General features: G+C 42.1%; 2 protein-coding genes across 2 annotated transcripts; both read left to right on the top strand.

Annotated features, from left to right (window-relative positions):
- The first annotated feature begins 1,552 nt into the window (after positions 1 to 1,552).
- Positions 1,553 to 11,341, top strand: LOC136427065 (uncharacterized). Its single transcript, XM_066415783.1, has 13 exons — positions 1,553 to 1,797; positions 1,915 to 2,923; positions 3,168 to 3,271; positions 3,457 to 4,598; positions 4,942 to 5,000; positions 5,421 to 5,690; positions 5,947 to 6,365; positions 6,602 to 6,842; positions 7,085 to 7,159; positions 7,549 to 8,441; positions 8,636 to 8,654; positions 10,184 to 10,285; positions 11,082 to 11,341. The coding sequence occupies exons 2-13, from the start codon at positions 2,278 to 2,280 to the stop codon at positions 11,339 to 11,341; spliced, it is 4,230 nt and encodes a 1,409-aa protein (XP_066271880.1). The 5' UTR covers positions 1,553 to 1,797; positions 1,915 to 2,277.
- A 4,238-nt stretch (positions 11,342 to 15,579) lies between these two features.
- LOC136427066 (uncharacterized) lies at positions 15,580 to 16,872 on the top strand. Its single transcript, XM_066415784.1, has 3 exons — positions 15,580 to 15,586; positions 15,989 to 16,276; positions 16,604 to 16,872. The coding sequence occupies exons 1-3, from the start codon at positions 15,580 to 15,582 to the stop codon at positions 16,870 to 16,872; spliced, it is 564 nt and encodes a 187-aa protein (XP_066271881.1).
- The last annotated feature ends 1,407 nt before the right edge of the window (positions 16,873 to 18,279 follow it).

Below are 18,279 nucleotides of genomic sequence, written 5' to 3' on the forward strand. Positions count from 1 at the left end.
GGGCACTCAAGGGGACGGAGCTTACGTAACACATTGCCAACTACTACCAAGTCCGTCTCTCATGTACTTGTGCGTTATTCCTGTGTTCGACTGGAACGGTCAGTTCTCTGCAAGTTCCGGCGAGGGGACGTCACGTTCCAAGAAGTCGGAAAATTTGAGAACAAAAACGGCGGCGCTGACAGCGCTTGGATTTTTTTTGAGTGCTCAGCACACAGCGACATCGCATCTTTGCTCCTTGAATGTCGATATGTAATGGTATAGTGTTATTGAAACTTACTATGTGTAGAAATGGCTAAAAAATGGAGTTTTTTAATTTGAGTTTGAAGCCACATAAAGTGCTCTGGGTGCTTTTAAACGAAGTCAGATTGGGTAGGTTTCGGCAAAACAAAAAGACATGTTTGGATTCGGAGCCGTACGTGTGTCTCGCGGTAGGCTGTTCCAGACATTTGGTCCGCGGTAGGCTACCGATCTTCTGAAGATCTCTCGCTTGGGTTTGGGGACAACCAGCTGACTGCTTGTGCTTTGTCTAGTAATAGACCGATCCCAAAGCCACGCCCCCTGTTCGATTTCGAACACCTCCGTCAAAAACAGGGTTTGACGGACCAAACATGGCCGCCGCGGCAAGGTTGAAAATAATGCCACTGACTTCGGTTTAGCTTTTGTGGCACTGAAACCCTTTCAGAGCGGGCCAAATAAGAATGCTATGTCTTCTTTGTTGAAGGCTGTATCCACCGAGTAGAGTTGTTTAAGGAGGGGGTAGGTGTAGTTGCGGTGAGAGCGTAATGTTTTCGGTCAATGTTAAAGCGGTATGCGCCGCATAGCTTTCCCTTGTCGGTGGGCATCAGCGCCCAGTTTCTGAGAAGCAGGCGATGCACGTGTGAAACAGGGTTCATATATCTGTGACAGGGTTCCCACTGTATTGACTGCATGCATAACAGCTGCGTGGTATTAAGTAACTAAGAATTAAAATGCATCCTTTTACTTCCCTGTTTACTTTCAAGTTAACCAGTTTCACACACCAGTAACTGAAGATACAAAACTCTGCGCTAGCGGACTTTGTAGTAAGTCAGCATGTGGTTCAAGCTTCCTCTCCTTGAGTGCCCGATCTATTTTCTTTTTAAATTCGTTTTTGTTCTGAGCCTGCATTCAACCAATACAGTGGAAAACCTGTCCCAGATATACCCACCCTGCTTTCCACGCGCCATTTCTGCCCCGCCAACGCTGTTTTTGACGGAGGTGGGCTAAATAGAACAGGGGGTTCTATCGGGCTTCTATTCGTTCGATATGGTGTTCGACAGGATCGGTCTATTTAGTAGTCCCTCACAAAAGATCAATATGTGATGCATGATGGGATTGATAGCTATCTCAGATATTGTTACCTATGGGATAGCTTATTTTTGGCTCAAAACAAGAGAAGAGTTAAAGTTTCTAAGGCTAAGCACAAGGTTGTGTCGAAATATGAAGATGATGTCTGCTGTTATTTAGAGCACAATAATTAATGAAACTAAACTTTTTCGCTAACATACTCTATATTTGTGTTAGAGCGGACCACTTCTCGCATTGACCTGCGCACGCCAGAAATGGCGAGGTTGTACGCCGAAGCCTGTCGCCAGGGGTCGCTGCCTGTACACAGCACACGGATTCCGGTGGTGGGGCAGTACAGATCGGGGAAGAGCTGCTTCATCAAGAGGCTGATGGGAGAAACGGTCATAGAGGAGGAGGTGGAACCCATCACGGATGGAATTCACATCATTTCAGATGTGCAAACCAAGGGCAAGATATGGAAGAAGTCAAAAGGTTCGATGGGCCAGTCTCTTACATTCTTGTCGGTTGTAGACATTTTCCCTGGCGTTGATTGCAAAGGTTGTCCGAAATGTAAGTATTGATTTGCACAATTCCTCGTTTTCACTACAGAGGAGATAGATGACTTGGCTGGACCTTTGCTCCGGATACAGCAGAAGACTGAGCCATCAGCGGGTGATATCGGAATTTCCACATGTGATGCTTTCTTTCTTACATTCTTAGAAATTACATATTTGCCTTCAAGCATTGAAGATGAATATACATTTTACTCCTCTTGACAGAAAAGGAAAACAGAGACACAAAAGATGTCAATTTTCAGTTACTTTGGCAGGAGGCCACATGGTCTGTAAAAATTGGGAAAGATTAGGGTATAATCATAGTAGACAGGGATTAGGTGTTTAAAGAATTGTCTGAAAGAAAATGATATTGCAATATCTTGGTGCAGGTGTAACACTTTCTGCTTAATTCTTCGCTATGTTAAAACTGCCCAATACAAATGTGCATGAGCTTTGCTATAATACGAACCAGCGGTATGCAAAACGGACCAGGCTGACAAAATACGTAATAGTAAAGCAACTGGTAGCGGTCTGCAGCCACCTACTATACTACTCGTGTAACTTCTCCAGCGTAAGAGGGACTCGGAATGCTTTAAGTTTAGCAGTAATTCATAGAACTTGGTGTTCAAATCTAACAAACAACCAAAAGTTCTGTCTGCCTTCTATATTAGTTGTCCCTGCAGATCGGGAAAAGGATCGACCTTCACAAGGGGGGAAAACGCAGTCAACCGCAACTACTAGGAAGCGGGAGAAAGTTGTTGACATTTCGGTACACCCGAAATACGCGTCAGAAAGACCAGAGTCACTAATGCCGGAACACGTTGCTGAAAACGCTGCGAGAATGATAAAGGCAGGTATCACGGAAGATGAGCTTGGAACCGCTGAACATCCACGTTTGTCCTTCTGGGATTTTGGCGGCCAGGCGACTTATTACGGGACCCACCACTGCTTCATCACCCACCGGGGAGTCTACATCCTCGTCATGTCTCTGCTGCAGAAACTGTCAGACCCTGTACCGGATCTCGACTACATGGCGTCTGTGGACAACCTTAGATCCGGAGGGGGTGCGTCCTAATTCTGTTAGTTTAAAATCGCCCTGTTCACTCCGGTCTTGAAAAATATATTACTTACTGTATTGATCGAATAATACTACTGATTATCTTACAAGGAGGAAGACATATTTTTTGGTCTGAAGAATTTATAGCAATACGTTTGATAGCTCATAACTCACATAATAATGATAGTGTAGCAAAATATTTTCATTACACTTTGACGGAAGCGCGTATTTATTATTGTCTTTTTCCTCAGACTACCTGGACCACTGGCTCAACACAGTTCACTCTCACACTCAGTCACACACAGGACGGCCTCCGGTCATCATCGTCCTCACGCGCAAGGACAAGGTCTCTGAGGTAGATAATTTTCATATCGGATGTTTTCTTCTTTATACTTGCTGTGGACTAAAACAGCCAAATAGGTATAATTCAACCATATGTCATCTATCACTTTTATTGTTCTATATTCTATGCATTGTGCATTTCAGTGACAAGCATCTGTATGTAACAATTAGTATATTAAATTCCAAATAACATTACAGGAATACATTGAGAAATACAAAGAAGAGATCCGGAGCCACATCAAGGAAAAGGCAGCAGGACCACTAGTCATGCCAGAAATATTTGCAGTGGACAACACCACAGAGGACGCAACAGTTGACGAGATTCGAGACTACATACGACAGGTGGCGAGTGGCCTGCCACACATGGGCGAGAGAATCCCGATCCCATGGCTTCATCTCAACTCAAAACTGAAGACCAAGAGGAAAGAGGGGGACCGGTTCTGCAAGTTTCAGGAAATAGCTGACCTGGCCCGGGATCCTGACATCAGCATCACAGACAGGCACAGCCTCGCTTTGGTTCTCACCTTCCTCCACGATCGTGGTGACGTCATCTTCTTTAACGAGCCCAGTCTCCGCGATGACGTCACCCTACAACCACAGGTGATGATTGACGTCTTTAAGACCATCATCACAATTCCTCAGTACCAGGAGGACAGGCAGACGAATCCAGAGGTGAGGAAGATGTGGAGGAGGCTGGAGCAGGAAGGAGTGCTCAGCGACGAGTTGCTGACAAGGATCTGGGAGAAAAAGGACCGCCAACTCGAGAAACCATTGCTGATGCGACACAAGTCCTTCCTGAAGGTGCTGATGGAGAAGTTCTATCTGCTCTGTAACGCCACGCCAGTAGGTGATGTCAGTGACGAAGCCCAACAGGAAGAGATTTATTTCGTGCCTGCACTCCTCAGCTGCGAGAGAGACAACGCAAAGCTATATCCCGGCAACATGTATATTTGTCCACAGGCGCTCTACTTCGTGTTCAGTGAGAGATTTCTACCCAGCGGCATGTTCTGCCGTCTACAGGCCTTATGTGTGCGCAGGTTCGGACTGCGAGAGTCCTGCGTGTTTGCCGGGTGTGCTCACTTCCCTACGGACGATGAGAAGCAAGCGTTTGTCATCACGAAGGTCGACCACTACTTGAAGGTGGAGCTTCTGTCGTCTTCTAACGTCTTCACAGAAGGTCTGCGTGTCAGGAAGTTCCTCAGCAGCGCCCTGTTCGAGATCAAAGAGAAGTGGATCCCCTGTATCCAGTACGAGCTGTGCTGTGCTACACGAGAGGACGGAGGTGAACCTGACTTCCTGGCATTGCAGACAGATGACGGGTCAGTGGAACAGGATTCAGGGTAAGAAACGTTATGGAAAAAATAGCCGATAGGGCAATGCATATATTTCTATACGTCACCTTTGGTCGTCTGTATATATTTCAAATGAGGCGTAGCCAAAATTACTATGTAGCTTTATCTTCGAGTCCGATTATGTACACTAGGTTCCATTTTAAACAGACAGCTGTGTATGTATTTTAGAGGTCTTTGCAAAAAAAGCAAGCAAAAAAGTAAGTAACAGAAGTAAAAATGTGATTTGAAGCATGTCTGATAGAAAACAAACCTCTCTAGTACGTTGCATTATGAAACATGGCAAGATTAGAAGCTGAAATTGATTTTTTTAATGCAACTGTTTCTTTACCAGAATACCGTCGGCGTTTCGTGTTATTTGGATGAATGGCAGCTCGAAGTCACACCGAACAGGTAATTCTATCAAGCAGATTCCATTTCAACATGCAGGATATAGGAAGTTACCTCTAAATCTATTGTCTGAAGCTAGATGAGCATTCTAGTGATTCACCATCATCTTTGCCCTGATGGAAACAAAATGATTCTGCATGATGTTGATCTTCTCAATCTTCGCAAACGGTCGTTGCCATATTTTAGCGTTTTGCAACGGGCGCGGGGGTGAGGGGGTGGAGTTGGGGGGATGCAGGCAAGAGGCAAAACACTTCTTCTTTTTCTTAGATTGCATTAAGAATTGCTCATGAAGAAGTCGTTATGGCCACTTTTGATGCAGCATATGTGTACCCACACATTGCCAGAACATGTGTTATTGTGCTGCTATACCTTACGTGATATTTCTGACGCAATTTGTAATGATATAAATATGTAACTGCTCAGAAAACTCAGGAGGAGACGGACCCGTGATCATTGAGCCGACAGCAGACCCTAGAAGCATTGTTGGGATGCGCACGATCGGCCCCGTGTTGGACACTATGGAGCAGGGAGGAGGGCTGACACTGGACCAGTGTGACCTCACCAGGAGCCAGCTGACACCTGCAGAGCGGGTCCGGGACATGGTGAAGATGGTAGAAAATCGTTACCAGCTGGGAGCCGCGGTGGAGATGTGCTGCCCGGAGTTTGTGGATCTCTTCTTGAGAGAGAAACGAGGTACGCCGTCAACTAGTCTTCTCATGTCTGTGAGACTATAACTGGGTAATATTCATTGAACCGCTTCTTCAACAATGTCCATAATCCGTTAACGTTATTTGAAAAGGTGAATCGCTATATTTATAACAGTGTAGATCAAATTGTGCTATGTATTACACAGAAGAAACCCTGCAAATATATCATGAATAAACAAAGGTTCAAACAAACAAAGTAAATCCATTCATGATTAAGAATATTATTCCTCAACTTCTTGCAGGAAAAGAGCTTGTCATCCTCCACACAGGCGACTACACCGACAAGTTCGTCCTCCCTCTCCAGACAGCCGCTTTAGACGCAGGTGTGCCTTGCCACACGGAGACCATCACGTCTGCTGACTCCATCACGGAGAAAACAGTGGAACACCTGCTCAACACGAACAACAGAATGGCTATTCTAGTCATCACGCCAGACGCCCTAGATCAGAAGCACTGGTCACACCTCGACTACGAGTTCCCAGTTCGGAACGAGAAGCTGCTGCTGCCCATCCTTCTGTACCCGATGCAAGATAAGAACAAAGAGCGGATGGTCCGGGTGCTCCAGCAGCGGTCTCCCGTTCTTGCCAACATGGAGCGTGTGGAGATCCAAATGGAGGGGAGGGAAGTGTCAGAAACGAAGCTACAGGAAATCATTCAGAAGGTATCTATGACTTATTCACGCCAACCAAATGCCTTACTTTCTTCATGAATTGACTCCTATGTGAGTGTTTCAAGGTTTCTAACGTATTTCCCCCAATCTTTTCCAGGTCATGACCGATGTAGAAAGGGGTGAGTTTCAAGCATCGACATACTACTTGAATTTTTTTCAATGATTATAATTTTGAAATGAATTTCAAACATGAACAGTAATTAGATCGTTGTAAGAAGGACAGATAGAAATTCAATTTTCAAACGGACAGGAAACACACTGTGCCCAACATTCGCCACTTATCTTACCTGTCATCCTCTGTAGATTTTCGGCTAGTACTGGAAAGCATCTTCAGTAGGCTGGACGAGACAGATGTAAGACTACTTCTGCGGGCGTGGTCAGCGCGTACTAGTCAAGACGATATTCCAGAGATCAAGACTCCACAAGACCTGAAGAGGGCAATGGAGAAGACTGGGTGTTTCAGAACTGGTGGGTACTGGCTTCTCTCTTACACAGCGTTGTAAAATGGCACGTATAGTGCATGTCTAAAACCAGGCTTCAGGTTGAAGCGTTCTCGAATTTAAGAAGCCAATTCACAATTACATCCCCCACTTACGGTCGACTCCGTGTCTAACCTTCCTACAAAACGTGGAATGGTTTCCAGGTTGAAGGTTTATAAGAATGATCAGCGGTTTTACAATATTATCAAATGAACGTCTTTCGTTCCTTAGGTGACCTTGGAGTGCTGGAGAAGGACATGATGGCGGCTGGGATCAGCTTTCCTCTTATCATGCGAGACATTCCAGGTTGGTTTGACGTTTATCAGAGTAGCGTTAGGATGTGTCACAAAAAGAATGAATGTTTACCTTATCTGAGATAAAACAATGGCAGCTTTGAACAAAAATATTAGCGAGACCAATGGAAAAGATCAAAACATCGATGGAACTGTTGCAATTTTGTAGACCGAGATTCTTGCATGGAACATGGCGTCATCTGAACGACCATTGTTCACTTTGATTGCAACGCGCGATCAGCAGCTGTCTTTCTATGTTCTTGAAAGCACCCGGTAGACTCTGTCCACATTGTCATTTCTTCATGATAATTACCTTGACCATTTAAACATTTTTAAACCTAAAAAAAGTAGTAGTTGACTATAACAGTGGATCAGCAAATGTTGATATAAACATTTTCTTAGGAGTTCCAGACGAGTTCCAGTACCCGAGGACAAGAGAGGCTTCAGTAGGACCAGCGGGCGGAGAAGTGGAGATTCCCGGTTTTGTCAAGCTTGTTGTACCACCAGGTGCCCTTCAGCAAGAAACGATGATTACCGTCTCAACCGTGGACGTTCCCGGCATATTGAGGGGTCCTGAAGGCGTCAACTGGATCTCCGGCTACCCCTGGTCCCTGGGTAAGGACGCATGTCCACGGGAGCTACTGGATCAGGTGCTGTTCTCCCCCGCTGTTGATGTCAACCTACACGGTGCACAGCTGAGTGGACCCGTAGAGCTAGAGACGTGGCGGCCTTCTGGTTCTGAAGGGATGGGGTGTCTTCTACTAAAGCATCACGACGGAGAAGGCTGGACAGATATCACAGCTTCGACCATACACCATATACATCCGGACAGAATATCCATTTCCCTTCAGACCTTCAGTCCTCTGGATATTGTGTGGGCTCCAGTAGACTTGGCAATCAGAGCAGGAAAGTGGATGGTGGATGCGCTGTGTTCAAGAACTTTGAATTGTTCGTTTGCAGCGTACGTCGAGCCCGACGTAGAGGACGCGGAATTCCACGTTGTCTGCAGAGACCAGAGTGTAGAAACAGAGGAGTATCTCCAGAACTTCTGCAGATGTGGAAAGAACGATGCAAGATTCGATCTTTATCATGGAGATAAAATACATGTTGCTGTTGATGTTCATGGAGGCCAAACGAAGACCGAGGCTATGGAACTACGGGCCACACACTGCTGTGATGGAAATGGTCAAAACGTTCAAATGCTGTTGGATAGGCCCCGTGGAAAGCGCCTTAAAGGTGAAGTAGTCGTCAGGACAACTCAGGAGAGAACTGTATGTCAGTTCGTTTTCAAGGAGGTAAGGTTTAACCCCGCACCTCCCCCCCCCAAAAAACCCCAAACGTAGCCTTTACCGACTTCCGGGCGTGTGTTATTATTTTGGCGAAGGCTAGATTTCGCTTAATAGTTGCTTCATTATAACACAATTTTTACTCACCATTCGTTATCATTTTTATAGAATAAGTTAAACATTCTGTGTGTTTCCTGTTTCAGAGAGGCAATGCTATACCTAGTGAGTACATTTCGTTCTACTTAAACGATAGAATTAAAAAGCTAGCTCTTCTAGTTTTTACCTGAAATTCTCTGATATAGTTCAGAGACAGGTCTTTTAAGATATTTGCCATTGTAAATTGCCAAAGAGTGTAGTGTGATTTGATTTGCCGTTTTGGGTGATAAGTACAAAGAGTTGATTACTTACCTATCATATCGTTACATAAATACCATGTCATGGTTGAGTTTAATCTATTACAAGATCAACTAGTGTGAACAAGTTTGTTACATTTTCAGACCAACAGGATAAGCGTTATTTTTGTTGCCAAGGCCAACGAATTCTAATATCTCACTTGCTAGTGTTACGTTACGTTACGTAACGGGGGGTGCCCAAATATCGGACGTTTTTTTACGCGCTGGAACTCACGGCGCTCCATATTGCTGGTTGCCAGAGAATGGTCATGTTTTAATGAATGAATTTTGAACACATTCATCTAAAGACCATACTTGGACAAAAAATGTATTCATACTGTTCATGGGCCCTTCATGCTCCGCGTTACATGCGGAAGACGCTGTGAGACATTTTCACGAATGTACCTTCTGATTTAGTGCTACGCCAGATGTGCCTAACTTCCTACGCTTTGGTAATTTTGCTCTCTTCGGAAGTTAGTGATGAAGTTAGGGAAATGTAAATTAGGCTTGAAGTCTGCTATATTCTAGCTTTCTTTTGACCGGAAAATTTTGACTGTGTGCACTTCTCACGTCATGTGAGAAGGGCTATATCTAGCGCATCCCAGTTCATGTTTCCACGGGAAATAGGCTACTACGCGGCCCGACGTACGTATTGAATACGGCCCGACTTACGAAATCATTACGAATAAACGACACCGCTGACATCAACAATACTCCGTCTACTTATTGGGAAATATCTTCGCCATCTCTGTATTCAGTTTCCTTTTCATAGACGGTACCAATCACATGTTAGAGCGTAAGAAAACTGTGCGTTGAATCGTTTCGCCACGATCGCGGCCCCCAAAAATGGCGGGAAAACAACGTCGTCAGACGACAGCAATGTTTACGTTGTTTTTCTTTGGTCGGTTTTCTTCTCAACAAACACTTAAAGACCCAAATTTTTAGTGTTTTATGAAGTTATTTTTCTTATGTGTATGATAGCTGTGTGACTTATGTATCTGCTTGGCACAGGTCGTATATTTAGGTGCCGGGCCGTCTAGCTACGCAGTGACCCTCTACTTAGCGCTACCATCATTATTGTCAAAATACTACTTTTCGACAAAACAAGAAATGAATATGTACACATATGTTTTGAATGTAAATGACAATCATGTGCATGAACTTGGGTTATTTACCTTCCTTATCAGCTTAGTTATTGGACACAAACACGGCGTACTTATGCAAAATAAGATCAGTAAAAAATCCGTGCGATGTTAGGGCGCGTCGATGTTCGGGCGCCCCCCGTTATATTCTTACTTCATGTCATGCTTTACGACAACGATTCCCCACATCATAGTACTGTAACATTATCTGTATCAGGTGCATCGGTGCGTCCCGCCGCGGCAGAAGACATCGACAGTGGCGTTTTGGTGTCAGAAGGTGCTGATGGAGAATCTCATCAAGGGCCCACGTTAGAGTTAGGTACAGGATATTTGTACTGCTTTTTGCTTTTAGTCAGGAATGAGACATAATCTTTAAAACAAACTGTCCGCTTTATTATGAGAGAAGCAGGACCGGGATAAATGGAGAGAATTGGTCCCGTGCATCCTCGCCACTAGTAGATGATGATGATCTTAAAACAACAACAAATATCTTGGGGTTCACGGCCAATTTTCTAATGTCAGTATTACATAGTCATTACGCACAAAGACGCCTCAGGCGATTGACGCACTGACGAGCAACGTCGAAGGCTAGGAAAACCTATACTTATGCTTACATCCGTTACTGCTCAGTTGCCATTGAGCGCATTCACTAAAATAACTAATGACTAGATGCTGCGATGTAAAAGAAATCACCAAAGTCTTGCAGTGGTCATGGTAGCATAAATAAAGTGAGCCCGATAAAGAAATCTATTGGAAGGAAGCTTCTTACGTGTTTTTTTGGTACCCTTTTGCTTTTTCTTTATACGTACGGTAAGGTGGCAACATCATGTCAAAATTTCGAAAAAGATTTGTCTCTTGCCCACCACTCTCTCCAGGGCCGGTAAAGAAGACAAAATGTCCTCACCAAGACGATGGAGCAGGGCCAAGTGGCGTGAACACACACTCAGGTGCAAAAGGTACTAAAAATATCTACCCTATTCTTGATAATTCACATATAAATTGATTGTTGAAAATCACATATATTTGACGTACAAACTTCAAAGGGAGATTTTTGTCGCTAATTGTATTTCAATATTACCCTAAGTTGTAATGACATTGATTTATGTTTGTTCCAGTTGACGTGCAAGAGGAACACTTTGATGACGTAATCAAAGAAGCCAGTGCCAGGTGGGACGACCTGGCCCGGAAGTTGGGGTTCAACAAGAACACAATCGACGTGATCCGAGACTTGAAGCCGGACCAGGACAGCAGGTGCAGGGAAATGCTGGAGAGGTGGAGTAACAGGGAGGGACGGGAAGCTACTCTACAGGCTCTGCAGCAGGCACTCATCGACATTGGTGAAACTCGGACAGCACAGAACCTAGGAGGATTGTAGTCCTTGTTATTTCGTAAGACAAGATAAAGGTGATCTCCTTTTTATCTAGTACTTCTGCTCATCTACTCTAATGCAATTAGTTTCACAACTTTAAAATCAACTTGCCAAATGAAATGAAAGGAGGCCGACAGCATACCAAGTTCATCTTACATCATATTGTATCTGAGAGGGATGTTAGTAGCTTAACCTCTCTTTCAAGTCTTTGCAATGATTACACGTGTTCTGATTCGCTTTTATTTTAAAGACGTCATGATCTGATCAGCAGAGAAAGCTTGTCTTCTACTGACGTATGGTGTGAACAACAATGGGTTCCCTTTCGACATTTTGGTTGAAAAAATATTTGGTTGCATGATGGTTAATTCAGCAAATCTCTACTATGTAGATCAGGTTTCTATAAGACTAATCTATTGTACATACTTGAAAATAACATCAATTTGTGACAGCAATTGACTTCCTGTTATTCTTATGATAAGCAGGTTTAGATTTATCGTCTCTGACAGCGTCAGATGTTTAAGACAGCATCCGTTATATTTGAACAGCAACTGTGAATTAGTATCTAAGAACAGGTGGAACTAGTATGTAAACGTCATATGTAAATGAGTACTTTAATAGATTGTCATTGAACGTTGAACTTCTTTCTTTAAATCTGAGCTATTTTGAACCTTTTGAACTGTTTTTTCTACGCAGTACCATGTCCTAGTCTGTACTAGACTGAACGACATTGGAAGTAGCAGCGTGTCTAAAATCTAGACATTTTAGTGTCTCTAACGTTACTTGCATGTTGGGTCTTGTTTGTGTGTTCGAGTAGTTTTACATGTACATGTACATGTATGCAGAAACCTGAGATGTGTGTCCGGGTGAAATTGATATGGCATATCAAGGCAGGGTAATCACCGTTCCTATGTTATTGGGTCTTTGTGGTCGAAACTGCAGGCATAATGAGTATAGAAAATGTACTATTTGGGTTAGGAGTACAAATAGTACGAAAATATTTTTTTAAGAATAAGAATGAGAATAAGATGGTATTTTTGTAATTGCTTGTCATAAATGTAAATCCAATTGACATCAGACCTGCAACTAAAATTTTCATGTCACGTATCTCAGATTTGCAACTATATGCACCTATTCAACGAAGGAATTAATATCAGATAGCATGCAGGTCAGACGGGTAATTGTCAGCCGTTGGTTAAATAAGCGCGGTTTACTCCTGGACCAAATGTCAACTTCAAGGATAGACATTGAAATTCATTGAGATACAAAAGATGAATGTGTGTGCAAATTTAGTCTTAGCTGTCATCATAGATGTTAATGCTATTTATCATATTGTGTTCAAAATGAGGCATTTCAGCTTTATACTTATAGAATTTATAACTTCAGCCATTATAGCGTTACCAAAGTCGGAGTAACAAACATCTTGTCTAGTCAAACCGTTCGAATTTTAGTAATACGAGAGATAAGATATAACAATCACACCATGTGAGTAATGTGCATTTCTCTCAGAAATAAAAGAAGCTTTGACCAAATACATTTGACGTCTTTATTGTGGAAGTTAATCAAGGTCTATCAAAAAAAGTTAAAACAAGAGTTCCACGACCTCATATCTCCATGAACAATTCTATTCATGCAAATGACTTACACATTTGCATAATATATGCTTGGTCATGAACACCTTTATCTAACTTACACATGTTGCAATATTGACAGTCCTATAATTTTCCAATGAGATGAATTATGGTGTTTTTGCATTAATTATGCAAATTAGGAATTTATCTGCATAATTGGCATCTGTTGATGCTCCACTTTCCATAAACTACAATTGTTACATGTATTTGAGTCTGATGATGGAAAACACTGCAAATATAGATTTTCCTAATTATCTATGCAAATTAAGTCACAATTGGCATAATTTGCACTTCATTACGTATATCTCTGTCTAAGCTACCTGCATACTAAGTATCATATTGACAGTCCTATAATTTTCCAATTAGATGAGATATTGTGTTTTGCATTAATTATGCAAATTAGGAATTTATTTGCATAATTGGTATCTGTTGATGATCCACTTTCAATAAACTACATAAGTTACATATATTTGAGTCTGATTATGGAAAACACTGCAAATATAGATTTTCCTCATTAGCTATGCAAATTAAGTCTTAACATAATTTGCACTTCATTGTGTACATCTCTGTCTAAGCTACATGTATACTAATAGTAGGTACAAAGTAAATATCATGGAAATCCGTCGTTCCTTTGTTCAGTTATTATCCTTAGAAGATTTTCACGATAACGCCCCTGCAGTTCCAGAGCAAGCTGCCAGGAGGTCCAAACCCACACCACGTCTTTATTTTACCACAAGCTATCTGCCAGCAAAAAATCAAGACCATAGCACGTCCAGGTCAAGGATGCTGCAGTACCAAGGTCACATACCAGGGGGCCCAAAATCGACCTTGAATTTTGGCTTCATAGCACCTGCCCACATACCAAATATCATCGTAATCCATCAAGAGGTTCTTGAGTTATGCTGACTACAGTAGTCCGGAAACACAAACAGACAAACAGGCAAACAGACAGACACACAAACACACCCAAAACAATATCTCCATTTTCATGGAGATAAAAATTAACAATGGTTCCAAGTAGGTTTCAAGCTTTGCAGCATTTTATGACTTGATACCAACAAATGATCGTCATGAAACAATTTTCATTACGAAGGATAATCTAAAAGGTGTTGATCGTAATCTAAGAAGACATTGTGTATTTTCAGCAACCGACAAGAAATCATTTGGCTACAACAAACGCCAGTATTTCTTAAAACCTGCTGTCATATAAAGAAAGGTTCATTATTTATAACGTTAAGTAATAATGAAGAAGGCCTTGAAAGGACCTTCTGAAATATCATTTGCAACGTCACGGCCGACGACATACCAACTGACCATGCAACGGTGCCCAATATCTACTTCTGATTAGTTCTTCTTTATATCTCCCTAGCTAAGCAATTGTAGGATTGCTTATGTCATTGAGCTCTTTCCATATATGCACATAGAATCCAACCATACTTGTTGGTACAGATACAAACATTTGTTTCTGTGCCAACAAATTAGCCAGTATTAACCATGCGGTCCGAAACGTGATTAATGAAGACATTCACCGAAACATCGACTAAAAATAGACACACTTGGTTGTGTCAAGGAAAACATCCTTGGTTGTGTACTAAGAACTTTTTTTATCAACTATTCACAGATGTATATGATTATGCTAATTGCTTATACGTCTCCGAGATAGATATAAATTCCATGAAGGGGGCTTCTTGGAAGCCGTCGCTGTGACAAGGTAAACTCACCTGACGTGACAAAAACACGCAGGTGTAGTGTTACCTATTTATACCTGTCGCGTGACCTTTACACCCTGCACTGACGTCAACAAAAGTCAAGGGTTATCTGAGTAGCCAGGTAACAACCTGGGGCCAGCAGGAAGGGGCGGGCACGACTGGCCCTACGACGACTGAAGTCAACTTCAAGTCCCGGCCACAAAAACATCCCTTTCTTGAAGAAACAGTGTATATGTAGAACCACTTGGGAAGAACTTGGGTAAGGCAGTCGTATTGGTCTAGCCTCTGATAACATGAAGAAGCTAAGGTACATGTAGTAGCCGTTTTTGTTGAGGGGGGTGGGGGCTGGTAAACAAAGCACCGGTTTATGCGCACACACAGGGCTAACGTAGCGCTTCTAAACATTGGCTTCAATAGGATCCTAGAGCCCTGGGCAGTGCAAATTCTTGCTACACAGACTAGGCCCCTTCTTTGGTTGTTGTGGTGTTTTGCAAAACGTTAACTTATGCAAAGTGCTTACTGTTTAGAACCTTAACTGGCTGAATGTGTAGACTGAGTAAACAGCGTTCCTTGTGGTTTTAGCAAACATTCTAACGATGTTACTGTAAATTATGCGTTGTAGATTACATTGTCCATGAAGGAAAGGGAACCTCACAAAATATCAGAGACCGTCAGGAGGGCATGTGCCACTGTAGTACCTTTACCGTTCAGCCATGCGCAATTTGTGTAAGCCTTGAGAGCCTGAACGGTCATTTAGGTTACCACACATTATGCCTTTGTATAAATTCCTGTTATCTACATTCTGTGAAATTGATGTATTGTTCTGATTTCATCATCTGCCTTAGGTATTCCCAATGCCTGGTGACGCACCTATTCCGTAACACATCCGAATTGAGCTCTGTACAACATGGCTGGTAAGATTACGAACTATTATTGACATCTTCTTAGTTTCACCATTGGTGTGTTGTTGGTTTATACCACCCCTAACTTTACAGACTGGACTGCCAAAGAAGAACTTTACCCTTACCGCAAGAATGGTAATACGTCACTCGAAGATGTTAACATCATTTGACGAAGATATCAATATTTAGGTCGCGGAACTCTAGACTCTAACTGACATGATTTTTGGAATGATAGCGAACGAACAGAACAGAAAAGGACAAGTTGAAGAGTATGTTGTGCATGGTTGACCTTTTAAATAGTGTTCAACCATTCGCAACTTTTGTCCATTGTAAGTTGAGTTTATGGCTAGATTAGTTTAACATTCATTAACAGTGCAATGTTAACACTTCCTTTTACTCCCACAAAATCCGTAGAAACTATAGAAGACTTGATTAGAAACAACTACACCCTTCTCACGAAGAGACTGCAAGTTGAAAAACTGATTCCGCACTTCATCGAGAGGCGATTTCTAGATTTTCCCGACAAGCAGATCGTCATGAGCAAAACAACCACGCCAGGCAAGGCCGAGGCTCTGCTGGAGCTCCTGGCTCAGAAGGGCTCTTGTAAGACCGAGGAGTTTGTGGAGATTTTGAAGAAAGCGGACCACCGGCATGTTGCAGATGAACTGAAAACAACGAGCACGCGAAATGAGACTACGAAAGGTAAGACCATGTTGATGTGATTATATGGATGACATCGGCGCACATTCGTCCGTTTAAAATAAGTTTTAATGCTGTAAATCGTACAAAGCAGCTGCGAAATGAGAAAATAAAATCTGTAAATTGCAACAAAATATTTGGAAGACGGATACTAATGTCTTGGAATAGGAAGAAGAAGATGTAAAAGAACAAAAATGAAGAATCTATTATTCGGTATACCATACTCTGTGTGTTCTAGTTTTGTTCTTCCTTCCTTACCACGTAAATTTCATAATGAAGGTAACTTTTTTTTGCCAGAGTCGCAATGACATTGATTTATGTTTGTTCCAGTTGTCGCTGACGTGCAGGAGGAACACTTTGATGACGTAATAATCAAAGAAGCCAGTGCCAGGTGGGACGACCTGGCCCGGAAGTTGGGGTTCAACAAGAACACAATCGACGTGATCCGAGACTTTAAGCCGGACCAGGACAGCAGGTGCAGGGAAATGCTGGAGAGGTGGAGAAACGGGGAGGGAAGGAAAGCTACTCTACGTGTCCTGAAGCAGGCACTCATCGACATTGGTGAAACTCGGACAGCAGAGAACCTAGGAGGATTGTAGTCCTTGTTATTTCGTAAGAAAAGAAGAAAAGGTTGATTTAGTGACCTACTTTTTAACTAGTAGTTCTGCTACAATAATACAATTAGTTTCACAACTTTAAAATTACGTCACCAAATGAAATTAAAGGAAGCCGATAACTTATCAAGTTCATCTAACATTATATTGTATCTGAGAGGGGTGTTAGTAGCTTCACCTCTCTTTGCAATAATTACACATGTTCTCATCGACATTGGTGAAACTCGGACAGCACAGATCCTACAAGGATTGTAGTCCTTGTTATTTCGTAAGACAAGATAAAGGTGATCTCCTTTTTATCTAGTACTTCTGCTCATCTACTCTAATGCAATTAGTTTCACAACTTTAAAATCAACTTGCCAAATGAAATGAAAGGAGGCCGACAGCATACCAAGTTCATCTTACATCATATTGTATCTGAGAGGGATGTTAGTAGCTTAACCTCTCTTTCAAGTCTTTGCAATGATTACACGTGTTCTGATTCGCTTTTATTTTAAAGACGTCATGATCTGATCAGCAGAGAAAGCTTGTCTTCTACTGACGTATGGTGTGAACAACAATGGGTTCCCTTTCGACATTTTGGTTGAAAAAATATTTGGTTGCATGATGGTTAATTCAGCAAATCTTTACTATGTAGATCAGGTTTCTATAAGACTAATCTATTGTACATACTTGAAAATAACATCAATTTGTGACAGCAATTGCCTTCCTGTTATTCTTATGATAAGCAGGTTTAGATTTATCGTCTCTGACAGCGTCAGATGTTTAAGACAGCATCCGTTATATTTGAACAGCAACTGTGAATTAGTATCTAAGAACAGGTGGAACTAGTATGTAAACGTCATATGTAAATGAGTACTTTAATAGATTGTCATTGAACGTTGAACTTCTTTCTTTAAATCTGAGCTATTTTGAACCCTTTGAACTGTTTTTTCTACGCAGTACCATGTCCTAGTCTGTACTAGACTGAACGACATTGGAAGTAGCAGCGTGTCTAAAATCTAGACATTTTAGTGTCTCTAACGTGACTTGCATGTTAGGTCTTGTTTGTGTGTTCTAGTAGTTGTTTATGTATGCAGAGACCTGAGATGTGTGTCCGGGTGAAATTGATATGGCATATCAAGGCAGGGTAATCACCGTTCCTATGTTATTGTGTCTTTGTGGTCGAAACTGCAGTCAAAATGAGTATAGAAAATGTACTGTTTGGGTCAGGAGTACAAATAGTACGAAAATCTATTTTAAGAAATGAAATAAGATGGTATTTTGTAATTGCTTGTCATAAATGTAAATCTAAGTGACATCAGACCTGTGACTGCAATTTTCATGTCACATGTCTCAGATTTGAAAGGTGCTAGTCGCATAGAAGAGGGCCTGCATGGGGGAGTAGTGATT

The sequence above is a fragment of the Branchiostoma lanceolatum genome, chromosome 2 (genome assembly GCF_035083965.1).
Source record: "Branchiostoma lanceolatum isolate klBraLanc5 chromosome 2, klBraLanc5.hap2, whole genome shotgun sequence".
NCBI lineage: Eukaryota > Metazoa > Chordata > Leptocardii > Amphioxiformes > Branchiostomatidae > Branchiostoma > Branchiostoma lanceolatum.

What these genes read in the sequence shown, in the direction of transcription:
- LOC136427065 (XM_066415783.1), top strand. Translation starts at nt 2,278, where the DNA reads ATGTTAAAACTGCCCAATACAAATGTGCATGAGCTTTGCTATAATACG. An exon ending in TCAGTGGAACAGGATTCAGG is followed by an intron (nt 4,599 to 4,941) that starts GTAAGAAACGTT and finishes TTTCTTTACCAG; the next exon opens with AATACCGTCGGCGTTTCGTG. An exon ending in TACAGGAAATCATTCAGAAG is followed by an intron (nt 6,366 to 6,601) that starts GTATCTATGACT and finishes AAGGACAGATAG; the next exon opens with AAATTCAATTTTCAAACGGA.
- LOC136427066 (XM_066415784.1), top strand. An exon ending in GCGAAATGAGACTACGAAAG is followed by an intron (nt 16,277 to 16,603) that starts GTAAGACCATGT and finishes TGTTTGTTCCAG; the next exon opens with TTGTCGCTGACGTGCAGGAG.